Source organism: Podarcis vaucheri (assembly GCF_965113315.1).
Source record: "Podarcis vaucheri genome assembly, chromosome: 14".
Taxonomy (NCBI): Eukaryota; Metazoa; Chordata; class Lepidosauria; order Squamata; family Lacertidae; genus Podarcis; species Podarcis vaucheri.
The window spans coordinates 45,941,005-45,967,723 of NC_138752.1; the positions used below are offsets into that span (position 1 = coordinate 45,941,005).

A 26,719-nucleotide genomic window follows, 5' to 3' on the forward strand; every position below is an offset into this window, starting at 1 on the left:
AGCTGATGCCCTCCAGATGTTTGCTTGTTTAATATTACATATATACTCCCACCTTTCCTCTGTGGAGCTCCAGGTGGCACAAATGGCTCCCCTCCTTTCCATTTTATCCTGATAACAGCCCTGTAAGGTAGACCAGGTTTGGAGATGCTGGCTGGCCCAAGGTCACCCGGTGGGGATTTAAACCCTGGTCTCCCAGGTCTACAGTCTAACCACTACATAATATAATATAATAATAATAATAACCTTTTATTTATATCCCACCCTCCCCGGCCGAAATCAGGCTCAGGGCGGCTAACATCAAATCTCTAACATTAGTATAAAATCAGACAATAATCTGGAAGGTGTCAGGTTGGGGAAGGTTGGTTTACCAAAGCATGAGAACCGGCCTTGTCCATTCCCAAGCTGCAGTCTTCACCTGATTTCTCCCTCCCCCCCTCTCTCTCTCTCTCTCTCTCACACACACACACACACACACACGCTTTGGGCCACAAAAAGCATCACCATTTCTCTTTCTTTTAAAGGAATCCCTTATTTAAATCAAGAGGAGGAAAGGCAGCTACGGGAGCAATATGACGAAAGGCGATCCCAAGCCAACGGAGTGGGGGCCTTGTCGTACGTGTCCCCCAATGCTTCAAAGTGCCCTGTGACCATTCCAGAGGACCAGAAGAAGTTCATTGAGAAAGTAGTGTAAGTGGGAAAAGCGATGCTCAGAAGTTTTGATGTCCTCAGTAACTTATCTATTTTGAAACCGATTCAGAGCAGTGATTTTCTGAACTAATTTATACCAGGATATATGTGTGTGTGGGACGCGGGTGGCGCTGTGGGTTAAACCACAAAGCCTAGGACTTGCCGATCAGAAGGTCGGCAGTTCGAATCCCCACGACGGGGTGAGGTCCCGTTACTCGGTCCCTGCTCCTGCCAACCTAGCAGTTCGAAAGCATGTCAAAGTGCAGGTAGATAAATAGGTACTGCTCTGGCGGGAAGGTAAACGGCGTTTTCGTGCGCTGCTCTGGTTCGCCAGAAGTGGCTTAGTCATGCTGGCCACATGACCCGGAAGCTGTATGCTGGCTCCCTCAGCCAATAAAGCAAATGAGTGCCGCAACCCCAGAGTCGGTCACGACTGGACCTAATGGTCAGGGGTCCCTTTACCTTTATATATGTGTGTGTGTGATATGCTGGTGTGTGTGTGTGTGTGTGTGTGTGTGTGTGTGTGTTTCCTCCCTCTCCACTTTCAAGTAAGTTTTACTGACTGGTTCTCTGATGTTCTGAAACCTGTTAAGCTATGGTTCCCAACATAGGGTACACAACCCACAGGGGTGCAATTTGATTTTTAAGGGGGGCAATTCGAGAATGAGTTAGACCAAGTTAATGGCCTTTTAGCTTCCTCCACGTGAATAGGAGTTCACTTTTTGAATAGTAAGAAATAATTATATGTCACGGGGGGGGGGAGAGGTAGTATCAGGATTTTAGAGATGCTTAGGTGGGACATGGCCAGAAAACGGCTGGGAACCACTGCTGTAGAGAGAGGAGCCAAGCTTCGCGTGCTGGAGGTCCCCAGCTCAGTCCGCAGTCTCTCCACTTAAATGGGTTTTGGGATTGCATCATCGGACAATCTTCACTTGAGATCTCGGAGGGCTGTTGCTAGAGTTGACTAGTGAGCTGCACTGCTCAAACTTGGGACAGAGCAGCTAACTGAATACTTTCAAACAAGACTAATTTATCTCCACCCCCATTGTTGTACCTGGACACTGAGGTCCAGCGCTGAGTGCCTTCTAGCGGTTCCCTCACTGCGAGAAGCCAGGTTAACAGGGAACCAGGCAGAGGGCCTTCTCGGTGGTGGCACCCGCCCTGTGGAACGCCCTCCCATCAGATGTCAAAGAGAACAACAACTACCAGAGTTTTAGAAGACATCTGAAGGCAGTCCTGTTTAGGGAAGCTTTTAATGTTTGATGCATTACTGTATTTTAATATTTTGTTGGAAGCCGCCCAGAGTGACTGGGGAAGCCCAGCCAGATGGGCGGGGTATAAATAAAAAAATATTATTATTATTCCACCAGGTGGCCTGGGACCTGGGTACTTCTCACTGCCGGACTCAAAACTCCCATCAGCCTAATGCAAATGAACCTTGCATATTTCTCTCCCTTTTTCAGAGAAAGGATAGAAGACCTCCTGCAGAAGGAAGAGAGCACAAATTTGGAGCTGGAACCATGCACAGGGTCAGTTCCTCTAAAAACATAGTTGGGGTCTTGGACAGAGTTTATGGCAGGGGTGAGGAACAGCTTCCCCTCAAGACTTTGCCAGGCTGTGGCCCCCAGCACCCCCAGCTGTTGGTCCCGTTGGCTGGGTTTGATGAGAGTTGTTGTACAACAATATTTGGAGTTCCCCACCCCTGGTGCAGGGTGGGTGGAGAGAAGATAAAATAGGGAGCCACTCCTTCCTCTGGAAAGCTTAATCTCTCTCTCTCTCTTTCTCTCTCTTTCTCTCTCTAGATTCCAGAGGAAATTAATTTATCAGACGCTGAACTGGAAGTAGGTTTTGTGTTGCATTGATGCTAACTGTTGCGAAAAGAGAAGGGGTTAGGAAAGTGGGGAGGAACTAGATTGAATAAAAAGTTAATTTTATTAGAAAGATAATTTTGGAAAACTGTTACAAGGTGATACAATGAAATTCAGTTAGGGGGCATTTGAGGAAGTCAAGTTACCAATGCAAAGTGATATAGGTAGTTGTTGTAATAATTTTCGTTTGTGTTTAGTTTAGTTTATTGTAGTGTAATGTGTTTTTCTTTGTTGTATGTTTTGTTATGTTTTCTTTATGATAAATGTGGAATATCAACAAAAAAATTGAAAAAAAAGATTGAATAAAAAGCTGTACAGTCATACCTTGGTTTTCAAATTTGATCTATTCAAGGCAAGTTTGATCCTGGAACAGTTCGAAAACCAAGGTGCGGCTTTTGATTGGCTGCAGGATCGTCCTGCAGCTGATTGGAAGCTGCAAAACCCGCGCCGGACGTTTGGCTTCCGAAAATGGTTTGAAAACCGGAACAATCACTTCCGTGTTCCGATCGTTTGGGAGCCAAAACGTTTGAGTTCAAAGGCGTTAGGCTTCCGAGGTTGCACTATATTTGCCACCACTTTTGAAGGGTGGCACAAAGTGGTCATTTTGTGTTTGATAATCAGTGAACTCAGGAGGACTAGCACCCTGCGCAGTTCAAATAGTAAGCCCTTGTGGCCTTTGCTTTCCCACCGGGCTGCCTTTATATAGTCCTTGCCTTTGCAGGGACTCGTGATCCAGCACATTCCCTGAATTCTATCAGCTTATGCAAAACCGACCACACACACACCCACACCCCCGCCCAAAAAAATTATTCGGATGTTAACTCTTGTCTTTCACGGTAGGTTTCCGAAAGGCATCCATGTCGAAACTCAGGAAACGGAGAAGGTGGGTAGGAATGTATTTTGAAAGCTCTCCGTTTAATGCAAACTCTGACTTGGTGCTCAGTGAGACTCGCAGGGCGGAAGGCAGGGAGAGACAGCAGGATAGGAGCCCATCTGACCCGGGAGGAGGAAGGCAAAGGCAAGGTGGGGCAGGCGCAGGCGATGTCAGGGTCCTCTCCAGTTGGACTCTCCCCTCCTTCCTCCCCTGCTGCCCACCATTTTGCATGTTACATCATTTGCCCTAGTCCTTTTAAATTGTGAGCCGCCTTGGCAGAAAGGCAGTGCGCAATGCAGTAGATAATTGGACCACGCCAACCATCAACATCCTTTTCCCTGCTGAGTTCCACAAGGGTAACATGGACACTGAGGAGGAGGAAACTGACTGACAGGGCCACCTCTAGGGTTGTTGTAGGTAAGAAGGCAAGGGTGTGTTGTGACAGACCAACAACAGATTGAAGCAAAGCCGAAATCATATTAGCTGGTTCTCCTCAAGGATTTGTGAGGCTAGAGTAGGGATGGCCAGTATGGCACCTGGGGGTGCAACGACACCTTTGAGATCTTCACTTGGTGCTCACAAAGCCTCTGATCTCCAAACTCGAAGAATCATAGAATTGTGGTGCTGCAAGGACCCCAAGGGTCATCCATTCCCACCCCCTGCAGTGCAGGAAATTCAGCTCAAGCATCCATGATAGATGGCCCTCGAACCTCTGCTTGAACACCTCCCAAGGAAGGAGAATCCACCACCAGAGAGCCAGTGTGGTGTAGTGGTTAAGAGCGGTAGTCTCGTAATCTGGTGAACCGGGTTCGCTTCCCCGCTCCTCCACATGCAGCTGCTGGGTGACCTTGGGCCAGTCACACTTCTCTGAAGTCTCACCTCACAGAGTGTTTGTTGTGGGGGAGGAAGGGAAAGGAGAATGTGAGCCGCTTTGAGACTCCCTAGGGTAGTGATAAAGCAGGATATCAAATCCAAACTCCTCCTCCTCTTCTTCACCTCCTGAGGGAGACCGTTCCCCCGTCAAACAGCTCCTACTGTCCCAAAGTTCTTCCAGGTGTTGAGTTGGAATCTCCTTCCTTGTAATGTGAAGCCATTGGTTCGAGTCCTATCCCCTAGAGCAGGAGAAAAGAAGCTTGCTCCATGTTCCATGTGGCAGCCCTTTAGATATCTCCTCTCAGTCTCCTCTTTTCCAGGCTAAACATACCCAGCTCCTTCAACCGTTCCTCATCAGGCTTGGTTTCCAGACCCTCGTAGCCTCCTTGGTTCTGAGGTGGGGAGGGTAGTTAGTTACCTTTCCCCCCACCCTTGACATGTGCATAGAGGTGAGGTAGGAAGCCAGAAGAGTGATGTTCTTTCCCACTTCCTCTTTCACCTCTATGGGCTTTTCTGGGCTCAGATTAATTCCGCTGGATCTGAGTTTTACCTCGATGCTTTGGAAGAGCCAAGTGTGTACATGTGCACACTCATGTCTGTGTGGGGGACTGATTCTCGGGGGACAGAGTGACCAGAGAAGTTGGTAGCCATGGCACTCGCTCGCGTGTGCCCACCAGTGCCTCAAAGGTGACTTGATAGCCCTAAAGCCTGTGTAGGTTTTCTGCTTCATCTTACATCTTCCTGCAGTAATGCCCCTTTCTCCCCAACTAGAAGGAAAGATACATTATCATTAGCAAAGTGGATGAAGAGGAGCGAAAAAGGAGAGAGCAGCAGAAGCGAGTGAAGGAGCAGGTTTGTGGCTTCGTCTCCTTTTCGTTTCAAAAGGGACGGGGGATCTGGGTGGTTGTGGGTCCCGCTGTTTGAGAATCGCAAGGCCTTGTGGCTCATTGGGCCTTTGCCCTCTTTTTCTCACTCTGGGATTTCTTGCTTGCAGGAAGAACTCAAAGACGCGGTGGGGTTTTCCCGAGTCGTTCACGCTCTTGCAAATTCTGTGAGTTTTGCTGCCTTTTTGGGGGGTTTTGCCCCTATGGTGGGGGTTGCAATTTCCCAACTTGCAGTTGAGAACTTGAGAATCAGTTTCCCTTCTTTAGATAGCGTGTCCACCAGAGGTGAGATGTGTTGCAACAAGGCAAGGAGTTTCTTTGGTAGTGACACTCCAGCTATAGCAGGGGTGGGGGACCTCAAGGGCCACATTCTGCTACAAGCAAACTTTTGGGGGCCACATGCCAGGGGCAGGTCCTGGTGCAGAAGTGGGCTGAGAAACTGATGCCCCTCTTACTGTTGGCTACTTTCCAGCCACACAAAAACTTGCAAACACACACACATCTCATTCCCATCCAAGCACGTAAGATGAATGAATGATCAAGGACCCTTTCCAGATAGGCAAAAATCACTTGAGGACGGCTACGGAAGGATGTGGCCCGGGAAGATGAAGCAATGCCTATTTAGAGTCCCATGGGCCAAACAGGAAGGCCTGGGGGCCCCTGGTCCTGAGATCCCTCACTTCTGAGCTATGGAAAGCGCTTCTTAGGAAGATATTCCTAGCAGACACACTTTATCTTTTAGGCATGGGATGTAGGTGGCGCTGTGGTCTAAACCACTGACCCTCTTGGGCTTCCCGATCAGAAGGTTGGCGGTTTGAATTCCCGTGATGGGGTGAGCTCCCGTTGCTCTGTCCCAGCTCCTGCCAACCTAGCAGTTCGAAAGCACACCAGTGCAAGTAGATAAATAGGTACTGCTGCAGCAGGAAGGTAAATGGCATTTCCGTGCGCTCTGGTTTCTGTCATGGTGTTCCGTTGCACCAGAAGCGGTTTAGCCATGCTGGCCACATGACACAGAAAGCTGTCTGTGTACAAACACCAGCTCCCTCGGCCTGAAAGCGAGATGAGTGCCACAAGCCCATAGTCGCCTTTGAATTGACTTAACCGCCCAGCAGTCCTTTACCTTTACCTTTTTCTCCTTTGTCTCTTAGGCACCAGATATATATATATTTATTCACCCTTAAATTTTTAGATTGTTTTGCTTTTATCTGCAGGATGGGTGGTTTTTTTAGTTTTTGTTTTGCATGTAATGTTTTTATTTTAGCAAACCACCTTGGAATTGTTGATAAAAAGGGATGGATAGAAGCGTTTTTAACAGGTAAAATAAAGTCTCTGTTGTTTCTTAAAAGTCCTGCTGTAGTACAGTACAGTACCACTGTAGTGGTATCTTTCTCCGAGTGTCTGTGTGACCATGTGGGCGGTCCCTTAACTCATGCCTTTGGGCTTGTGAATGGTTCTTCACAGGGCAAACTCGTGGTTGGACACAACATGTTGCTGGACGTCATGCATACCATCCACCAGTTTTACTGCCCGCTACCTGAGGTGAGTGGTCCTTGCAGTGTGGCCAACATTTCAAAGGCTGTTCTCCACTTGAACTTGTGCTGCTGTCCTTGCAAGAGAAGCCAAAGGTCTTCTTTCAGGGGTAGCCGATGTGGCCCTCTCAAGATGTTCTTGGACTACAATTCCCATCAGCCCTAGTCATGCATGGCCAATGGCCAGAGATTATGGGAGTTGTAGTCCGAGAACTCCTGGAGGAGACCACACTGACTTTCCCTTCTCTGTTTAGTCTAGCATCCTGCCTTCCATCCTGAGCAGCCAGAAAGCCCATCGGCAGCGAATTAAGACTACAGCCTCCCTAACCTTTGCTCCCAGTTTAACTGATCTTCAAAAGTGGACTGGTTCTGAATTTAGTTTCCCGTTTTGCTATCCCAGCTAATTGTCGTTTATAGATCTATCCTCCCCAGGAACTTGTCTAATGCTCTGTTAAAGCCATCTGAGCTTGGAGCCATCACTACATCTTGAGGCAGAAGGTTCCACAAGTTAACGTCATGTTGTATGAAAAAGTTACCGTACAGTGGTGCCTCGCAAGATGAAAAGAATCCGTTCTGTGATTCTCTTCGTCTAGCGGTTTTTTTGTCTTGCGAAGCAAGCCCATTGACGAATTAGAGGATTAGCACTTTTAGCGGCTTTTAGCGGCTTATTAGCTTATCGGATCAGCTGATAAGCGGCTTAGCGGCTTAGAAAAGGGGTGGGGGGAGGAAAAAAACCCGCAGGAACTCGCAAGACCTTAGGAGATTCGTTTTGCGAAGCACCTCCAAAACGGAAAACTCTTTCGTCTAGCGAGTTTTCCGTCTTGCGAGGCATTCTTCTTGCGGGGCACCACTGTATTTTTCGCTCTATAAGACGCACCAGACCACAAGACGCACCTAGTTTTTGGAGGAGGAAAACAAGAAAAAAAATATTCTGAATCTCAGAAGCCAGAACAGCAAGAGGGATCGCTGCGCAGTGAAAGCAGCAATCCCTCTTGCTGTTCTGGCTTCTGGGATAGCTGCACAGTCTGCATTCACTCCATAAGACGCACACACATTTCCCCTTACTTTTTAGGAGGGAAAAAGTGAGTCTTATAGAGCAAAAAATACGGTATTTTTTGAATCAGAGTTTTAGCTTCATAAGGAAAGGAGAAAAATTTCTTTCCTCACTTTTGGCACACCATGTTGTAACTCCCCTCCCCAAATAGTCACCCTTTCCCCCCTTCTTCAAAACTAAAAGGCCCCAAATCTTGTAAATTTCCCTCACATGTGAGCTGCTCCACCTCCCTTATAATTTTTGTTGTCTTTATCTGACTTTTTTCCACCTCCGCTATATCTTTTTTTGAAATACAGTGAGCAGAACTGTACCCAACTATTGTTGTACACAGGGTTGTACATAGACATTACATAGTATGGGTACGTTTATTTTTGATAAGCCTGTTGCGTGGAATTCACCATAAATAAGCACTGACGCATTTGTACATCCCTTTATTCCTTGTGTGGTGATCATCTTGCTCTGTTTAATTTTTAGGATCTCAACGAGTTTAAAGAACTGGCGACATGTGTCTTTCCAAGGTAGGCTTATTTTGCCCTGAATTCATAAGTTCATTCCTAGAGGGAAACCTTTGCAAGCAAAAATTTGGCCCAGGCAAATACTTTCTTCCCAAGAAAACGAGGCTTTATAGTTTAGCTTCCTGGTTTCAGGAGGGTCAGCTTACACTCTTGGGGTGTTCACACCCATGCATACATCAAGATGAACTGAATTTTGTGATTGGGGGCAGGGGAGTGGAATTGAGTTGCGATGATACATGGCTCATTCTGCTTTTGCTGCTCGGGATCCAGGTTGGGGAACTGAAGAGCTCTCCTGGGTATGGAAGCTCAGTCCCACGGCCAGTGAGAGTCCCGCTCTGCCTAACCTCTGGCTTCTCAGCTGTTACCCTTGATTTCCAAGCCCCAGTTTGCATCCCTGCAGACTTGGAACTTTGCAATAAATATAAGCTATGGGTGCTGACCAGCTCCCAGAACCAAAAACTCATGCCTGTGTGACATAATCACAGGTCCAAAGTTCTGGCAATTGTTGGTAAGGGACGCAGGTGGCGCTGTGGTCTAAACTACTGAGCCTCTTGGGTTTGCTGATCAGAAGGTCAGTGGTTTGAATCTGTGCGATGGAGTGAGCTCCCATTGCTCTGTCTCAGCTCCTGCCAACCTAGCAGTTCAAAAGCATGCCAGTTCAAGTAGATAAATAGGTACCGCTGTGGCGGGAAGGTAAACGGCGTTTCCATGTGCTCTGGTTTCCGCCATGGTGTTCTGTTGCGCCAGAAGCAGTTTAGTCCTGCTGGCCACATGACCCGGAAAGCTGCCTGTGGACAAATGCCGGCTCCCTCGGCCTAAAAGCGAGATGAGCACCGCAACCCCATAGTTGCCTTTGACTGAACTTAACCGTCCATGGGTCCTTTGCCTTTTAAAAAAATTGTTGGTAATTATGGTGAAGCCTTATCCTTGCTGTTTCATTTCATTTCTAGGTTGCTGGACACTAAGTTGATGGCCAGTACTCAGCCGTTCAAGGTAACCAGCACCTGCTAATGGCACTTGTAAAATTAAATATAGCTTTAGTTCAGCCTTCCCCAAGCTGCTCCCTCCTCGATGATTTGGGCTCCCAGTTCTGTACTTCTCTGATGAAGCAAACTGTTAAAGCAACATACTGCTTTCACAGCAAAATCACCGCTAGGATGTTTCCTGCTCAGCATCAGCTAGGGAAAGATTCCTTGTCGTGCTATAGCGAGCTCATTTCTTCAGTACAGATCCCTGCATAGCGAAAAGGACCCCATCAACTTGCAAGGGGGGCAGTATCTGCTAGGCTGCGCTTACAGCTAACAATCCCCAACAAAAATCTAGCTATGCAGGCAAAATAGCTTCTGTTCGCAGGTAATGCACGTGAATGACTTGGATACATTATCCCCCTTCCCAAGGATGCTCAATTAAGTTGATGGGATTGAAAAAAGACTCATAAGTTATAACAGAATTTCAACCACTCTTCCATCTCCTAATATATATTGCACTTTTTTGCTTAATTGCATCATTGTTAATTTTTGGGGTATCCAGTCGTACCTTGATTTTCGAACAGCTTAGTTCTTGAACATTTCGGCTCCCAAACGCTGCAAACCCAGAAGTGAGTGTTGCGGTTTGCGAACTATTTTTCAAAGCCGAACGTCCGACAGGTCTTCCTATTGGCTGCAGGAGCTTCCTGCAGCCAATCAGAAGCCGTTCTTTGGTTTCTGAACGGACTTCTGGAACGGATTCCGTTCGACTTCCAAGATACCACTGTACAGTGATACCTCGGGTTAAATACTTAATTCATTCCGGAGGTCCGTACTTAACCTGAAACTGTTCTTGACCTGAAGCACCACTTTAGCTAACGGGGCCTCCTGCTGCCGCCGGAGCCCGATTTCTGTTCTTATCCTGAAGCAAAGTTCTTAACCTGAAGCACTATTTCTGGCTTAGTGGAGTGTGTAACCTGAAGCGCATGTAACCTGAAGCGTATGTAACCCAAGGTACCACTGTATATGTTCTTGGAGTATGATACAGTGCTGTTTTCATACTTTGGTTGTCTTGTGGTTTAGGCACGCTCTCAAAAATAGGGTTGATGTGTGGAAATCTCACACCTTTTTCAATTTGGGAGGTTACAGCTATCTTTTGCCTGGTCCCATGGAATTAATGCTGCCGCTCAGATGTTTTGAACTACAGCTTCCATCAGCCCCAGCCAGCGCGGCCGCCTGAAACATCGGGGGAGGGGGGGCACTAGGTTGGGGGAAGGCTGCAGTGTTGAGTGCTTGCTCTGAACTCACTTGGGTCGTGCCTTGTGGGTCGAAGGAATCAACAACTGGTGGCTCACATTGATCTTTGTTTTTTGTATTTTTGGTTGTTTTTTTAATTTGCATTTTATTTATTTGTTAACATTCTTATATTACATTGTTCAACATTGTCATATTACATTACAGGACTTACTATAATATAATTTCCAACATATATACAAAAACTATATACAAATTTTATATACCTAGAAAGAAAATGAAAGCAAAAAAAAAAGAGGGGGGGGACAAATCCTCCCCCATCTTATACATACCAACACACTAGACTTCCTGTCTATCCCATTATATATTCCTTTTTTTTTACAAATGAGCGTATTCTTATTATTGTATATTTCTTTACATTTTATCTAATACATTTCTATATCAATATGTGCTCTTAGTCTTATTTCTCAACTCAGTCTCACTCCAACGTCAATCAAATGTTAGCATAGATAGTGAACCTTTACTGTATTTTTGAACATATGTTTTACAGTATATCTATCCCACTTTTCCATAAATGTTTGTTTTGAATTGCCTCTCAGGGTATTTGTTAACAGCGCCATTTCAGCAAATTCTTGGAGCTTGTAATGCCAGTCCATTATTGTCAGGGCTTCTTGATCTTTGCTTTTCAGGAAATCATTAACAACACATCCCTTGCAGAGCTGGAGAAGCGTGTCAAGGAGACTCCCTTCAGCCCTCCAAAAGTCGGTAAGGCGACAGAGGGCGTTTTGCACAGCCAGTTCTGGACCACAGGTGGAAACAGATTGATTGAAATCTAAGGATTCCCCTCGAAGCTGGAAAATTCTTGGGGAGGAATTTAAGCTGTACAGAACTGGAGATCTTACTGGTCCAGTATCTGTGGGCAAAAGACACTGCAAACTTGTCTCCAGTTGCAATTATTTCTGTAGCTCTGTTGGGTCTACATTTATGTGTCTGTTGTTCTGGAACCAGCAAAACGATGAGGCTGTTTGAATGAAGACTTGTTGCTCTTTCAAACAGGGCTCCACCTCCCAGTATGGCTAAAATACCCCTACTCCCGCTAGGATAACCTGCAGTGAGAGCCAGGTTCAAGGTTCTTGTGTTAATTTACAAGCCCCTTAACAACTTGCGTTCAGAATAACTCAAGGGCCGCCTAATCTATCCTGGCCTGATAACTCAGGTCTTCCATCGTTTGCCCTTTCTGTATTGCATTTCTTGTCTACCACTTAAGAGACGACTGTATTCGAGTCCTTCATAAATTGTTTAAATAAAGTAAAAGCAAACCATTTTTCCTTTCCCAGAAAGCGCAGAGGGATTCCCGAGTTACGACACAGCTTCAGAGCAGCTTCACGAAGCAGGTTATGACGCTTACATCACAGGCCTGTGCTTCATCTCAATGGCCAATTTCCTAGGTACTTTTTGTCGTTTGTTCCATCTTGCGCAGTCTGTTCATCCCTGCCTTTTGCCAGCTGTGTCTGATTCTTCTGTGGTGGGGGGATCTTCTCTTTGGTAGGTTCCTTTCTCAGCCCCCCGAAAAGTCACGTGTCTGCCAAATCAAAGCTTATAGAACCTTTTTTCAACAAGTGAGTAACCACTTTTAATTTTTTAAAAACCACACAAAGGAGAACCCCAGCTTTTGAGTTGAACTTTAACCTGTTGTTCTTTAATGCTCCTCTGGTTAAAGCAATAACGATCAGAAGATTGGGAAACGTTTATTGAATATAGGGAGGGAAATGGTGTTTATTTGAAAATGTGGGCAGCATTAAGATAAATTCAACAGTGCAAATAAGTTTTGATGGATGTAATAATGGTAGTTTATATAAAATACGCAGGAATTTATGTTTTGCAAAATGAACCAATGGAAAGAGAAGAAGGGAAGTCATTGACATTTTAAGGTTGTTTGAATGAATATTCTAAAATGTGAAACAGAAAATTTAATAAAAATTATGGGGGGGGGGGGACCAAAACCAATAACAATTTATCATTTATATGCCACTCATCTGATGGATTGCCCCAGCAACTCTGAGTGGCTTTCCCCCCAAATAGTAAAAGCGCAATACAGCATCACACATCAAAAACTTCCCTAAACAGGGCTGCCTTCAGATGTCTTCTAAAAGTCAGGTAGTTGTTTATTTCCTTGACATCTGACTGAATGGCGTTCCACAGGGCGGGCGCCACCACCGAGAAGGCCCTCTGCCTGGTTCCCTGTCACTTGGCTTCTCACAGTGAGGGAACCGCCAGAAGGCCCTCAGAGCCGGACTTCAGTGTCCGGGCTGAATGATGGGGGTGGAGACGCTCCTTCAGGTATACAGGACGAAGGCTGTTTAGTGCTTTAAAGGCCAGCACCAACACTTTGAATTGCACTTTGAAACATGCTGGGAGCCAATGCAGTTCTTTTAGGACTGCCCTGTTCTTGTTTTGCAAACCTCCTTGGAGGAGGCACACAGTGAAGGGCCTCAGATGATTATCTCAGGGTCCAGGTCAGTACATATGGGGAGAGGCAGTCCTTGAAGTATTGGAGTCCTGAGCAGCATACGGCATTATAGGTCAAAACTAGGACTTTGAATTGAGCTTGGAGACTGGATCATGCAAGTGACACTCTAATCTCTTTCTTTCACTCCAGACTGTTTCTGATGCGGGTGATGGACATCCCATATCTCAACTTGGAAGGACCAGACCGTAAGTGCTCTTTTCACCTTTCACGTTCCCTCTTCAAAGAATTGAACCTGTGCAAAACTTCCTCTTGCCCAGTAGTAGGCTGAGGCAGAATTTATTTCAGTGGTGGGAACCTCCAGTCTGGAGGCCTATAGTTAAGCCTGCCAGGCCATTTTCAACAAGCCATGCCCCCTTTCCACCCCAAATGCCATAGATGATGTCCAGTATGAGAAAGTCCAAGCCCTGGCTGCTGCAGGGGAAAGATTGTGAGAGTAGTCCAAGCCCTCTCCCAATTCTCCCTTTGCAAGCACAATTTGTCACTTTCTGAATTTGGTGTCTTTTTCTGTCACCCTGTGACAAAAATTGAGAACTCCGTTTTGTGTTGGAGAATCAGTAAGGTAAAGGTAAAGGGACCCCTGACCATTAGGTCCAGTTGTGGCCAACTCTGGGGTTGCGGCACTCATCTCGTTTTATTGGCTGAGGGAACCAGCGTACAGCTTCCAGGTCATGTGGCCAGCATGACTAAGCCGCTTCTGGCAAACCAGAGCAGTGCATGGAAATGCCATTTACCTTCCCGCTGGAGTGGTACCTATTTATCTACTTGCACTTTGACGTGCTTTCGAACTGCTAGGTTGGCAGGAGCAGGGACCGAGCAACGGGAGCGCACCCTGTTGTGGGGATTTGAACCGCCGACCTTCTGATCGGGAAGCCCTAGGCTCTGTGGTTTAACCCACAGCACCACCCACGTCCCTGGAGAATCAGTAGGTTGTATTAAAAAATAAATAAATAAATCACAAGCTGAGAACTTCTTTTCCCCCCTTCACTTTCAGTGCAGCCAAAACGCGACCACGTTCTTTACGTTACATTTCCCAAAGAGTGGAAGACGAGCGACCTTTACCAGCTTTTCAGTGCTTTTGGTAAGTAACAAATGAGAAGGTAGGGATGTGACTCCACTGGGGGGGGGGTCAGGGTTTCCCAAACATCAGTCTCCAGCTGTTGTTGGGACTACAACTCCCATCATCCCTAGCTAGCAGGGCCAGGGGTCAGGGATGTTGGGAATTGTAGTCTAAAAACAGTTGGGAGACCCAAGTTCGGGAAACCCTGGTCGAGAGCCAGTGTGGTGTAGTGGTTAAGAGCAGTAGTCACGTAATCTGGGTAACCGGGTTCGCGTCTCCGCTCCTCCACATGCAGCTGCTGGGTGACCTTGGGCCAGTCACACTTCTCTGAAGTCTCTCAGCCCCACTCACCTCACAGAGTGTTTGTTGTGGGGGAGGAAGGGAAAGGAGATTGTTAGCCGCTTTGAGACTCCTGAAGGGGAGTGAAAGGCGGGATATCAAATCCAAACTCTTCTTCTTCTTCTTCTACGTGCAACAGAGTGTAAGAACCCTGCGGCAGGGATGGTGTCCTTCCAGTGTTCTGTTCTGCGCTTGGCCCTGGTGGAACCAAGTATTCGGTGAAAGGTTTGGTGGCTGCCAGACTAGACGTGGGAGAGAGGGCAACAGGCAAAGAACAGGCATATAGCTGAAGACTCTCCATATGATGCTAGACTCCCAACTCCCAAGAAAAAAGCACACCAAGAACTCAGGCCAATATAAGTTTCAGTAGTAGGCGTGGTCCCTACTCACAAATCAATAATCAATTGTAACAAAAACTAGTCCATTCAAAAGTATGTACAGTGGTACCTCAGGTTAAGTACTTAATTTGTTCCGGAGGTCTGTTCTCATCCTGAAGCAAAGTTCTTAACCTGAAGCACCACTTTAGCTAACGGGGCCTCCTGCTGCCGCCGTGCCGCTGGAGCACGATTTCTGTTCTCATCCTGAAGCAAAGTTCTTAACCTGAAGCACTATTTCTGGGTTAGCAGAGTCTGTAACCTGAAGTGTATGTAACCTGAGGTACCACTGTATTCTGACAAGGATTACAAATAGAGATTACAAACTCAGACAGAGATTACAAACTCAAACTCATGAGGATATGTATAACACAATAATTAGTTATAGAATTAGAGATAAGAGTTTATGAGGAGAGATAAGTTCATGTTAGTCCATAGTCTCCCATGGTACTGTGATATTTTCAGTATGTCCAGTGAATGTTTTCGTATCCAAAATGTAGGAAGGTGTGTCGATAGCAAGTGGATGCAGAAAGTGCTCCATGTATTTACATAAAGGTTCCAAGAGAGAGTCATTGCCTGAGACAATAGGTCTACCAGGTGGAGCACTAAGTGATTTTTGGAAGTACAGTATATAAAATATCAACCCGAGGTACCACTGTATATAAAATATTGGGAGTGTGTGGGTATTTCTTTAAGAGAAACAAAGACTCCCAACTCCCATCATCCCTGACTTTTGGCGGTGCTGTCTGGGGCTGATGGGAGTCCAAAGACCCTTGGAGGGGGCCACAGGTTAGCCAGCCCTGATTAAAGCAGGATTATACCCTCGGCTATCAGTGGTGGCTCCATCCTTTCTGCTGGGTAGGCTAAAGACACTGAGTACAATCTTAACAGATGGGACATTTTTGGGAGGGATTTGCATACACCCAGAGAAGGGGCCACGCCACCTGTTTCTGTGGAAAAGGAGCTAGGTTTTCTTGACCACGTTTGCCCCATGATTGCGTCTCATTGCTCCTCCCATCTGCCAGGTGTCAAGACACACCTGCTCTGATTTCGGAAGCGAAGGCTTTCTCCCAGTACCATGAGATCTCATGCCCTCCTGTCCCAGCCTGCCTTTTCCCATAGTGCACTGCTTCATAGCACTCTTGACAGTCTTGATGATGGCTGAATGCAAGGTGGGCTATACTAGTGCTTCTCAGACTTTAATCCCCCTCTGCCGTTGGACTACAACTCCCATCATTCCTGACCCCCTGGCCCTGCTAGCTAGGGATGATGTGAGGTGTAGTCCCAACAATAGCTGACGACCCTGGTCTGTGCACTTCCACTTCACAAACACTTTTCTTTGCAGGCAACATTCAGGTTTCCTGGATCGATGATACGTCAGCCTTTGTGTCGCTTAGCCAGCCTGAGCAAGTACAGATTGGTAAGTTACATGGAGCCTCTCTGTCGAGCCAACACACAGAGGCCGCCGTTACTTCTGCAGAACCATAACCGATAGAAGGTTACATGAGAGGGGTTCTTGTATCAATAGCCCCTTTAAGACCAGTTTTTACTGGCTGATTGCCGCCTGCTATTGAGTTCTTTGTGACCTCGGTTGGTTTTCTTGTTTCCTGCTTGTTCTTCTGAGGGATTGATCTCAGAGACTTGTATAGCAAGGAGGGGGGAACTGTGAGCCCCCAGATGTGGTTGGACAGGATCAGCCTTCGCCATTGCGGCCCCGTGAGATGGGAGTCATAACACGTGGAAGGCTGCAGTTTCCCCACTGGAGCGGTACCTATTTATCTACTTGCACTTTGACGTGCTTTCAAACTGCTAGGTTGGCAGGAGCAGGGACGAACAACTGGAGCTCACCCCATCGCAGGGATTCAAACCGCCGACCTTCTGATTGGCAAGTCCTAGGCTCTGTGGTTTAATCCACAGCGTCACCCGCATCCCTCACTTACTTACTTACTTGCAAAAATATTGGTGTATTATTATTACCCTGCTTTTTCCCTGACAGAACTCAAGGCGGCTTACAGATAAAAATAAGAACAGCTAAAACAACAACTAAGCATTGATAAAGTGATAGCTATATACATATCTAAAAATCTATTAAAACGATACCAGTAATTGCAATAAAAACAGCACAGCAGCAGCCCTCTCCTTAAAAAGCAGCCATTTCCCAAAAAAGACTGTTGGAATAGGAACCTGCACCGCCTTTATTGCAGGGAAAAATATCAGCATAAAATCCAATGGTAGAATTACATTTATAAAAACGAATGCAAAAGGCGTCGCAAATCGTTAGATCAGCTTAATTTGCTAACACAGCTGGATCATCAGGTAACATCTGGGAGAACAGATGGTGTTTACGCAGACGTATAGATGCCAATTCTGCCTGGAAGCGCATTCCAAGGGGCAGGGGCCACCATGCTAAAGGCCCTGCTTTTTGTGGACATAAAAGTTTGGACTACTGTCTCTCCTGAGGTTTCAAGTGACTGGGAAGAGGTATAGGAGTTCAGGCATTCCCAGAGGTAACCTGGTCCCAGATTGTTCATCATTTTACGAAGCTAATAGCAAGAACTTAAAACAGGGCCTGGTAGCATAATAGCAGCCAGTGATTAGCCCTGATGAAAGATGACAAGTGAACTGCTTAATATTACTGTTCTGTTTAATAAGCAGTTGCATCTGATTTTCTCAGTCGCTGGTAGGTTTATAAGTGCCAGGCTGCAGCAGTTGCCAGATGGTGGCTGAGGAAGAGAGAGGAGGCTGGTGACTTTGGGAAGAAGCACCAGCCGAGTGGAAGGAAAAAAGGGAGTTGAATTGTGATGGAGAAGGTTGCTTTTCCTACTGTCCCTGATCATTGTCTGTGCTGGCTGGGACTGATGGGAGTCCCACTAGGGAGGGAGTAGGGCACCAGGTTGGGTTCGACTTTGCACTAAGCGTAGGGTCACATGGAAGATGGAGCAAGCTTGTTTTCTGCTGCTCCAAATTAAAAGGAGATTCTGACTAAACCTTGGGAAGACCTTCCTGATATCTAGAGCCATTTAACAGTGGAGCGGACTACAGTAGTGCCTCGCAAGACGAAAAGAATCTGTTCTGTGATTCTCTTCGTCTAGAGGTTTTTTCATCTTGCAAAGCAAGCCCATTGATGGATTAGCGCTTTTAGCGGCTTATCTGCTGATCGGATCAGCTGATAAGCGGCTTAGCAGCTTAGAAAAGGGGGGGGGGAGGGAAAAAAACCAGCAGGAACTCGCAAGACATTGTCGTCTTGCGAAGCAAGCCCATAGGAAATTCGTTTTGCGAAGCACCTCCAAAACGGAAAACTCTTTCGTCTAGCGAGTTTTCCTTCTTGCGAGGCATTCGTCTTGCGGGGAACCACTGTATCTCTGAAGGCGGTGGAAGTTTTTAAAGCAGACGTTGGATGGCCATCTGTCATAGATTATTTAATTGTGATTCCTGTATTGGACTAGATCAGCCTTGGGGGTCCCTCCCGCCTCTACGATTCTATGATTTTATGGGTTCGCTCAGTCATGAAGCTGCCTCCCTCTCAGCAAAGTTGCGTTGCATGGTAGTGGTAGGGGAGGAGTCGTGCGTGCTGCCCTGAGCTCCTCTAGAGGATGGGCAGGGGGAAAAGGCAATCGACGAGCACACGTGGAACTGCATCTGGAATCCTGAGGCTTGAGGTGTTGTCCGCAAAGGCCCATAGCTCAGTGACAGAGCATCTGCCTTGCCTGCTTCAGAAGGACCCGGGTTCAACCCCTGCAGGGAAAAGCCCCTGCCTGAACCCCTGGAGAACCACTGAGAGTCAGGAGTCGACAGTACTGAGCTGAGCTGAAGCGACTGAGTGTAAGGCAGCTCCCTCTGTGCTGTTGATACCCAGCTCTCTTCTGTACGGGTGCCTAGGGGGCAGTGGAGGACAGGCTAGAGGTGGACGAAGGGAAGTTCAATCCAGACAGCACAGCAGAGTTTTTTTATTATTACTACTCTATTACTATTGAAAGCATATCAGTTGGAGCAAAATGAAATAAAGATAAAAAGTGCATGGAAAGAAAAAGAAAAGAAAGGTATAATATACGCAAACCACTACAATTTCATATATGCTTGTCTAGTATATAGGTGTTTAAGTGTCGTTGTCGTTGTCCAAATACATATGTAGTTATTTATAACACAGAGAAGTTGAAGGTAGGAGGGCCGCTCAACCTGGACTTGATGGTCTCCCTGTTCTGGATGGGGCCACATTTCCTTTTTGACAGTTTGGAGGGCATAAAAAGGTAAAGGGACCCCTGACCATTAGGTCCAGTCGTGACTGACTCTGGGGTTGCGGCACTCATCTCGCTTTATTGGCCGAGGGAGCCGGCGTACAGCTTCCGGGTCATGTGGCCAGCATGCCTAAGCCACTTCTGGCGAACCAGAGCAGCACACGGAAACGCCGTTCACCTTCCCACTGGAGCGGTACCTAATTATCTACTTGCACTTTGACGTGCTTTCGAACTGCTAGGTTGGCAGGAGCAGGGACCAAGCAATGGGAGCTCACCCCGTCGCGGGGATTCGAACCGCCGACCTTCTAATCGGCAAGTCCTAGGCTCTGTGGTTTAACCCACAGCGCCACCCTTCGAGGGCATAGCTTGTGGGTAATGTTGGGCCAGGCACTGCTTTGCTGGCTAAGAGTGTCTTGCTCATGCTCATTTCTACAGGGCCTGCACAACACAAATGTCCAGTCCATTGCTCCCTGCCTTAGTGGCACCATAGAATCCGCGGCCTTTGGGGTGGCTGGCTGCCTCTCTGGGTGCCCACGTTCTTTTCTCTAGCCCCACCTGCACTGTACATGTAAAGCAGGATCATACCACTTTAAAAGCTTTCCCCCAAAGGATCCTGGGAAGTGTAGTTGGTTTAGGGCACAGAGAATTGTTAGGAGACCCTTATTCTTCTTGTAGAACTACAATTCCCAGAGTTCCCTGGGATTGGCTATTAAACCCCCTTCAGTTTTGATGAGGGCAAGCTTTTTAGCTGAGAAGCAGCCAGCCAGGTGTGTATTATGGCTGATTGACCAATGGGGGGGGGGATACAAAATATAAAATGCAGAATTGCAACCCCAGTCCAGTTAATTATTCTTTAAAAACAACAAGCTAAGGCAGGCTTCTTCAACCTCAGCCCTCCAGATGTTTTGGGCCTACAACTCCCATGATCCCTAGCTAGCAGGACCAGGGGTCAGGGATGATGGGAATTGTAGTCTCAAAACATCTGGAGGGCCGAGGCTGAGGAAGCCTGAGCTAAGGTCTAGCATATTGTAGCAGGACTCAAAAACACAACGGCTGATTCAGGTATTCCCCCACCTGCTCAGTAAAAAAATGATTTGGTCTCCTCAGTGAAGCCACTCAGAAGGGCGTCTGAAGATCGACCAGGAAATGATCTCATAGAAGCTTATAGTATGCATTCTCGTAACCCCCTGATGAAAACTACAGTGAAAAGATCGCGTGAACGAACACTTCAACCTCTGAGTGGTTGAACTGACAGCATCTAAATTTAGAAGGAATTCTAGTAAATCTCCTGTCTGAAATATTTGAAGGTGTAAATGCTATACAGTGGTACCTTGGTTTTAGAACAGCTTGGTTTATGAACAACTTGGAAATAGAACGCTGCAAACCCAGAAGTAGGTGTTCCGGTTTGTGAACTTTGCCTTGGAAGCGGAACATGTTCCCCTTTCTATTGAGTGTGTTCCGTTTGTGAATTGAGTCCCCCGCGGCTAATCAGAGGCTTCCTGTTGAGTCTGTCGGCTGTTGAGTCCCGAGCACATACGCAACAGAGAGGTGATATTTGGAGCTCTTGTTTTTGCTATTTTTTGCATTTTCGTTCGTGTGGCTTTTTTGTTTTTTTGACTGTGACTTGTTCTTCGTTTTATGGGACTGACATGTGACTGTGGCTTGTGACTTTGTTTTGTGACTGTGACTTGTGATTTCATTTTTGTGGCTTGTTTTTGTGACTGTGTGCTGTGTGGAACCCAGCTCAGCTACTGATTGATTATGTAACTGCAGAAATGGATAAAAGCCCCACATCCAAACAATGACTATCATCAGTGCATGTAAGAAAAAAAAATATTTTAATATTTATCATCTACAATACTGTCTTATTTATTTTATAGCACAATACATTGATCATTGCTTTCATTTTGTGGACCAATGGTTTCGTTAGATAGTAAAATTCATGTTAAATTGCTGTTTGAGGGGTTGTTTTTAATTTTAGAAGTCTGGAACAGATTAATCTATTTTGCATTACTTGCTATGGGAAAGCACGCCTTGGTTTTAGAACCCTTTGGTTCTGGAACAGACTTACGGAATGGATTAAGTTTGGGAACCAAGGTACCACTGTACAGTCGTACCTTGGAAGCCGAACACCTTGGCACTTGCACGTTTTGGCTCCCAAACGCCGCAAAGCCAGAAGTGAGTGCTCCGGTTTGCGAACATTCTTTCGGAACCTGGACTTCTGGCACAGCTTCCGATTGGCTGCAGGAGCTTCCGGAACAGATTCCGTTCGACTTCCGAAGTACAGTGGTGCCTCGCAAGACGAAATTAATTCGTTCCGCTGGTTTTTTCGTCTAGCGAATTTTTCGTCTTGCGAAGCACGGTGTTGGAAAAGTTTTGGAAAAGCTTCAAAAATCGCCAAAAACCTCAAAAAAGGCTACCACACCGCGTTCTATGAGTTGCTCCTCGAAGTCAAGTCGCAACTGTATTAACGGTGTTAAGAAAAAGGAAACAAACTTGCAAAAAACGCAAGACGTTTTCGTCTTGCGATGCAAGCCCATAGGGAAATTCGTCTTGCGAAGCAGCTCAAAAACCGCAAAACCCTTTTGTCTAGAGAGTTTTTCATCTTGCGAGGCATTCATCTTGCGGGGCACCACTGTACGGCTGTAATGGGTCAATATACTAGCAGGCTAGAAGTCTGGTGGTAGTTGGGTGTGGCCAGTTTCCCCCATTTCCATGGGCCCCTTGTGCTCAAGTGCAGACTATCACGTTCAGTCAGAAGCCTGCTACAGTGGTGCCCCGCAAGACGAATGCCTCGCAAGACAAAAAACTCGCTAGACGAAAGGTTTTTTCATTCGCGATTTGCCCCGCAAGACGAATTCCCCTATGCGCTTGCTTCGCAAGACGAAAACGTCTTGCGACTTTGTTAAGCCATTTAAACCGTGCTTCGCAAGAAGAAAAATTCGTTAGACGGCAAAAATTGCGGAACGAATTAATTTCGTCTTGCGGGGCACCACTGTACAAGATAATCGCCGCAGACCAGTCAGACAAGCGCAGCGACAAACATGGAATGGCATCAAGTCTCCCAACTCTCTCTCTGTAGATTCCATTCATCCCTTTTTTTTTTTGTAGCAGTGCATTCTAGTCTACTTCCAGTAAAGGGGGTGGGGGGAATCGGTTAAAAGATTCTTATCAAGGTAATTATGCGCCATATAAAGTGCTCTTCCAGGTAATTCCCATGAGTTATGAGAGGAGGGTTGCAGCGACTCCGCTGCCAGCTGATCTTCATCTCCCTTTCATGGTGAAATAAATAGCTCCATAATCGACGCTTCCCTGCGAGGCTCCGAGCGGCAGGAACCCGCTTTGAAGTGCTCCTTCATAATTCGTGTCGGGGCACGAGAGGCTGTGCCGTCATCCCAGGTAGCGAAATCTTCCTGGTTTGAAAGGTGGCGCCTGTTGCTTCAGCGGGTGGCGGGGCTTTGTGCCCCGGGGGCCGTGCCAAAAGTCTGAGGGTGGCTGGTTTCGTAAAGAGCTGGTTCAGGAGAGCCAGAGGTGCCTAGAGACCTGCCAATTTTGCTCCTCGTGGGGCAGCGTCCCTATGTCCCCTTCGACGCCACCCTGGTCCCCTCCCAGATGATTTTGACTCCAAGTCCCATCAGCACAGAAAGAGGAGGAAGCGGTGCTTGAAAGCAAGATTTGAAGGAAGGGGTGGCATGGAGCAGAGGCATAGAACATGTGCTTTGCCTCTGGAAGGTCTCATTCAGTCGGTATTTCCAGTTAAAAAAGAAAATGAAGGATAGGTTGTTAGGAAAGGTCTTTGTCTGTGCTTGGAATTCTGGCAAAGCATTCAGTAAACAATACTGGACTCGGTGGGTAAATAGTCCGATTTTGTGTAAGGCAGGGTGTATGGGGTGATAGGGGAGAGGTAGTACCTCTGGGAGGGACGCGAGCGGCGCTGTGGGTTAAACCACAGAAGCCTAGGGCTTGCCGTTCAGAAGGTCGGCGGTTCGAATCCCCGCGACAGGCTGAGCTCCCGTTGCTCGGTCCCTGCTCCTGCCAACCTAGCAGTTTGAAAGCACCTCAAAGTGCAAGTAGATAAATAGGTACCACTCCAGTGGGACGGTAAATGGCGTTTCCGTGCGCTGCTCTGGTTCGTCAAAAGCCGCTTAGTCATGCTGGCCACATGACCCGGAAGCTGTACGCCGGCTCCCTCGGCCAATAAAGGAAGATGAGCGCCGCAACCCCAGTCTCAGCCACAACTGGACCTAATGGTCAGGTGTCCCTTTACCTCTACCTTTAGTATCTCTGGTGGGGAGACATCATGCTCCTTCTGGAGTGGTTTGTCCACCTTTGGTCCCCATCCTGCTCTCAGCTCTCACCTGTGGCTCCTAGAAGCTGCCAGCATGAGACAGTGGCTACACTCAGGGAAATGGCTTTGACTGGCTGGCTACACCAGGTAAGGGGAGCCGATGGGTCTCGAACCCTCAGTGTGTTCGGGACTTCCCCTGCAAGCGAAGACAGGCTCCAGCAGATTGAGCGAACAAGACCCATAGCGGGTCCAATGGTCAAGGAAGCAGTTTCTGCATGTGCCGTAGAGGGAAGTGAGGGGCAGATGGGGTTCATCCACCCATTCACTGCCTGGGAGTTTTCGTCAATTGGGAAAACGCTGTGGGAAACTTGGTGATAAGCAGAGCTTTGCAATGGACAGAGTAGTTCTTTGAAAAGTGCTAAACGCTATGCAAGAGAGATGCATGCTCTCTCTCACACACACACCCCAAATGGGAGGCCAAATGCTGTTGGTTTTCTGTTAATTGCAGTGTAATGGGTAGAAAAGAGCTGGTCTTTCGTGTTGGACAACCATTGCAATGCAAGCTGTTCCGTGGAATACCGGGAATCAATTTTTTAGGCTTGCCTTGACAAGACAAGCCGCCATCCCAAATCTGCGCTACAGTGCACTACTGTACTGGCAAGCCCTGAATGTGTGTGTGTGTGTGTGTGTGTGTGTGTTTTAAGTGGTTCCATGCGCTACCGTCATGACACACAATACCCTGCCAAATGGGCTGCACTGCAGGCCTGTTCCTCTCTGGGGAGGCAGATCCTGGAAGGCCGGCATGCTTGCCGAGAGCGCCTCAGGGGCAGGAGCAGGTGCAGCGTATCGAGTTCTGGTTTATTTTTTGCAAGGAGCGCTCGCTCGCTTCTGCTAATCCTCCCCGTCAGCTTACAGAGCGGCAGGAGAGGGAAGGGGATCAGGGAGCCTTAACTGGGCATTAAGGCTGCATCATCTTGTTAATGAGCTTGAATGGTGCTGATCACGGCCACTTGAACGCTGCCCAATTAATTTCATCCCCCTCCCCGGGGCATGCCCTCCAGGAAGTTCTCCTGCACAGGCCCCAGTTACAATGAACGCAAGCTGGCAAGGGGCAAGGCTTGCTCGCCTGGTGGCCAGGGTCTGTCGCAGCCAGTGTGCCTCTGTTACTGGGAGTCATGGGTGAACAGAGGGCTGGTTTGCTCAAGTCCATCTTTTGGGCTTCCCACAGGTGTCTAGTCGGCCGCTGTGAGAACAGGATGCTGGAGTAGAGGAGCCCTTGGCCTGATCCAGGATTCTTATGCTCTTACTGGAGGAACATAAACTGACCCAGACTCTGCGTTCATCATCGGAGGCCCTTTTTTGTGTGCCTCCTCCACGTGAAATTAATACAGTCGTACCTTGGAAGTCGAACGGAATCCGTTCCGGACGTCCGGACGACTTCCAAAACATTCGTAAGCCAAAGTGCGGCTTCCTTTTTTTATAAACTATTTATTAAAGGTTTTAAACAATATAACACCATACACATAAAACACCATCACAAAAAAAGATAAAAAGAAACATACACGCATAACAAAGAAAAACAACATGATTAAATTTCAAAAACCAAATTTCCATATTCCTCTTTTCAGACTCCCTCACATCTCCCTTTCCTGCGTTCCCGTTTACAAAGTCATGTTCAGCAATACTTCACCTTCTCTCAAATCTTGTTTTAATTTGTACTTTTCAAATATTATGTCTCCAATTTTACCCTTTGTTATCAAATATTTAAAAATTTAAACTTGACATAATATTGATCATAATTCATCTTTGTTCTTATAAATCAGTTATTTTCATACTTCTTTCCACTAAGTTACTAATGCCAAATTATCCTTCTATCCTGCATCATTCTAACATTCATACATTTTACAGTACTTTTGCAAATAGTCCTTAAATTTTTTCCAGTCCTCTTCCACTGTCTCTTCTCCCAGGTCTCGGATTCTGCCAGTCATTTCTGCCAGTTCCATGTAGTCTATCAGTTGCATCTGCCACCAAAGTGCGGCTTCCGATTGGCTGCAGGAAGCTCGTGTGGCCAATTGGAAGCCGGCTTCCAAAAAGGTTCACAAATTGGAACACTCACTTCCGGGTTTGCGGCGTTCAGGAGCCAAAACGTTCGGGAACTAAGCTGTTTGAAAACCAAGGTACGACTGTATAAGTACCTTGTTCCTGGCCTCATAGCCTGAGAGACCCAGGCCCCGTCTGCACGACACCTTTAAAGCAGTGTCACACGGCTTTGAACAGTCCTCCCCAAACGATCCTGGGAGCTGTTAAGGGTGTTGAGAGTTCTTAGGAGAGCCGCCTTCATCTCCCAGAGTTACGTTTTCCATGGTGGTTTTAACAAATCTGCCCTTCTTCCCAGGGAACTCTGGGAACCGTAGCTCTCCTACCAACTCTTAGCACCTTGAAACTACAGTGCCCAGGATTCTCTGGTGGGAAATCATGGTGGTTTGAAGTGGTATGACACTTCTTTGAGCATGTAAAGGAAAAGGTAAAGGACCCCTGGACAGTTGAGTCCAGTCAAAGGCAACTATGTGGTTGTGGCGCTCAACTAGCTTTCAGGCCAAGGGAGCCGGTGCTTGTCTGCAGACAGCTTTCTAGGTCTTGTGGCCAGCATGGCTAAACCATTTCTGGCACAACAGAACACTGTGACGGAAACCAGAGCGCATGGAAACGCTGCTTACCTTCCCACCAGGGCGGTACCTATTTATCTACTTGCACTGGCGTGCTTTCAGATTTCTAGGTTGGCAGGAGCTGGGACAGAGCAACGGGAGCTCACTCTCTAATGGGGATTCAAATTGCTGACCTTCTGATCGGCAAGCCCAAGAGGCTCAGTGGTTTAGACCACAGCGCCACCTGCATCCCCTTTACGCATGTAGTGCTGGTGGCGCCCTGCTATGGAACCTGCCTCTTTTTGCGCTGCACGATTTCTTGTAGAGGCAAATGTGGAATGGAGCTGTGTTATTTCCCGCCCCCCTTACGTGGTTCTTTCAGCATAGCCCGTCAGATTTCTTTCGCAGCAGGGTCCCCATTCGGGCTCCCATCCTGACCAGCTTCGCGGTAGCCCAGTTTACCGAGTGCTGAGTTAAACCTTCGCAGGATTCGGCTGCGAAAGAAATGAGCCCTTGAGCAGATTTCTCTCTCCAGCTGGCTCAAGCTATCTGTTTCACTGCAGGGATTTCATCTCCCCCACCGCAAAACGCACCAAGCTTCTATTTCCATCGCTAACAGCGTACAAAGGTCGTGCTCTGAATTCTTTTGCAACGGGCTGGAGAAATCTTCAAGAATATAAAACCCCAGGCAGGCAGGGTACCCTTCCAGTTCTTGAATCCTTTGCACCGTTATGTTTGACATGTGCTC

The 26,719-nt window shown here is 47.2% G+C and overlaps 1 protein-coding gene across 1 annotated transcript in view; it reads left to right on the forward strand.

The window, feature by feature from the left end:
* Nucleotides 1–26,719, forward strand: part of PARN (poly(A)-specific ribonuclease) — a 52,699-nt gene that overhangs the window by 6,216 nt on the left and 19,764 nt on the right. Inside the window, exons 7-21 of the mRNA XM_082199753.1 lie at nt 522–687; nt 2,151–2,216; nt 2,490–2,528; nt 3,396–3,438; nt 5,074–5,154; nt 5,297–5,353; nt 6,648–6,725; nt 8,244–8,287; nt 9,235–9,277; nt 11,193–11,268; nt 11,841–11,951; nt 12,053–12,122; nt 13,163–13,218; nt 14,025–14,111; nt 16,149–16,223. Of these exons, the coding sequence (XP_082055879.1) occupies nt 522–687; nt 2,151–2,216; nt 2,490–2,528; nt 3,396–3,438; nt 5,074–5,154; nt 5,297–5,353; nt 6,648–6,725; nt 8,244–8,287; nt 9,235–9,277; nt 11,193–11,268; nt 11,841–11,951; nt 12,053–12,122; nt 13,163–13,218; nt 14,025–14,111; nt 16,149–16,223 (1,092 nt within the window). The remainder of the gene's footprint in view (nt 1–521; nt 688–2,150; nt 2,217–2,489; nt 2,529–3,395; nt 3,439–5,073; nt 5,155–5,296; nt 5,354–6,647; nt 6,726–8,243; nt 8,288–9,234; nt 9,278–11,192; nt 11,269–11,840; nt 11,952–12,052; nt 12,123–13,162; nt 13,219–14,024; nt 14,112–16,148; nt 16,224–26,719) is intronic.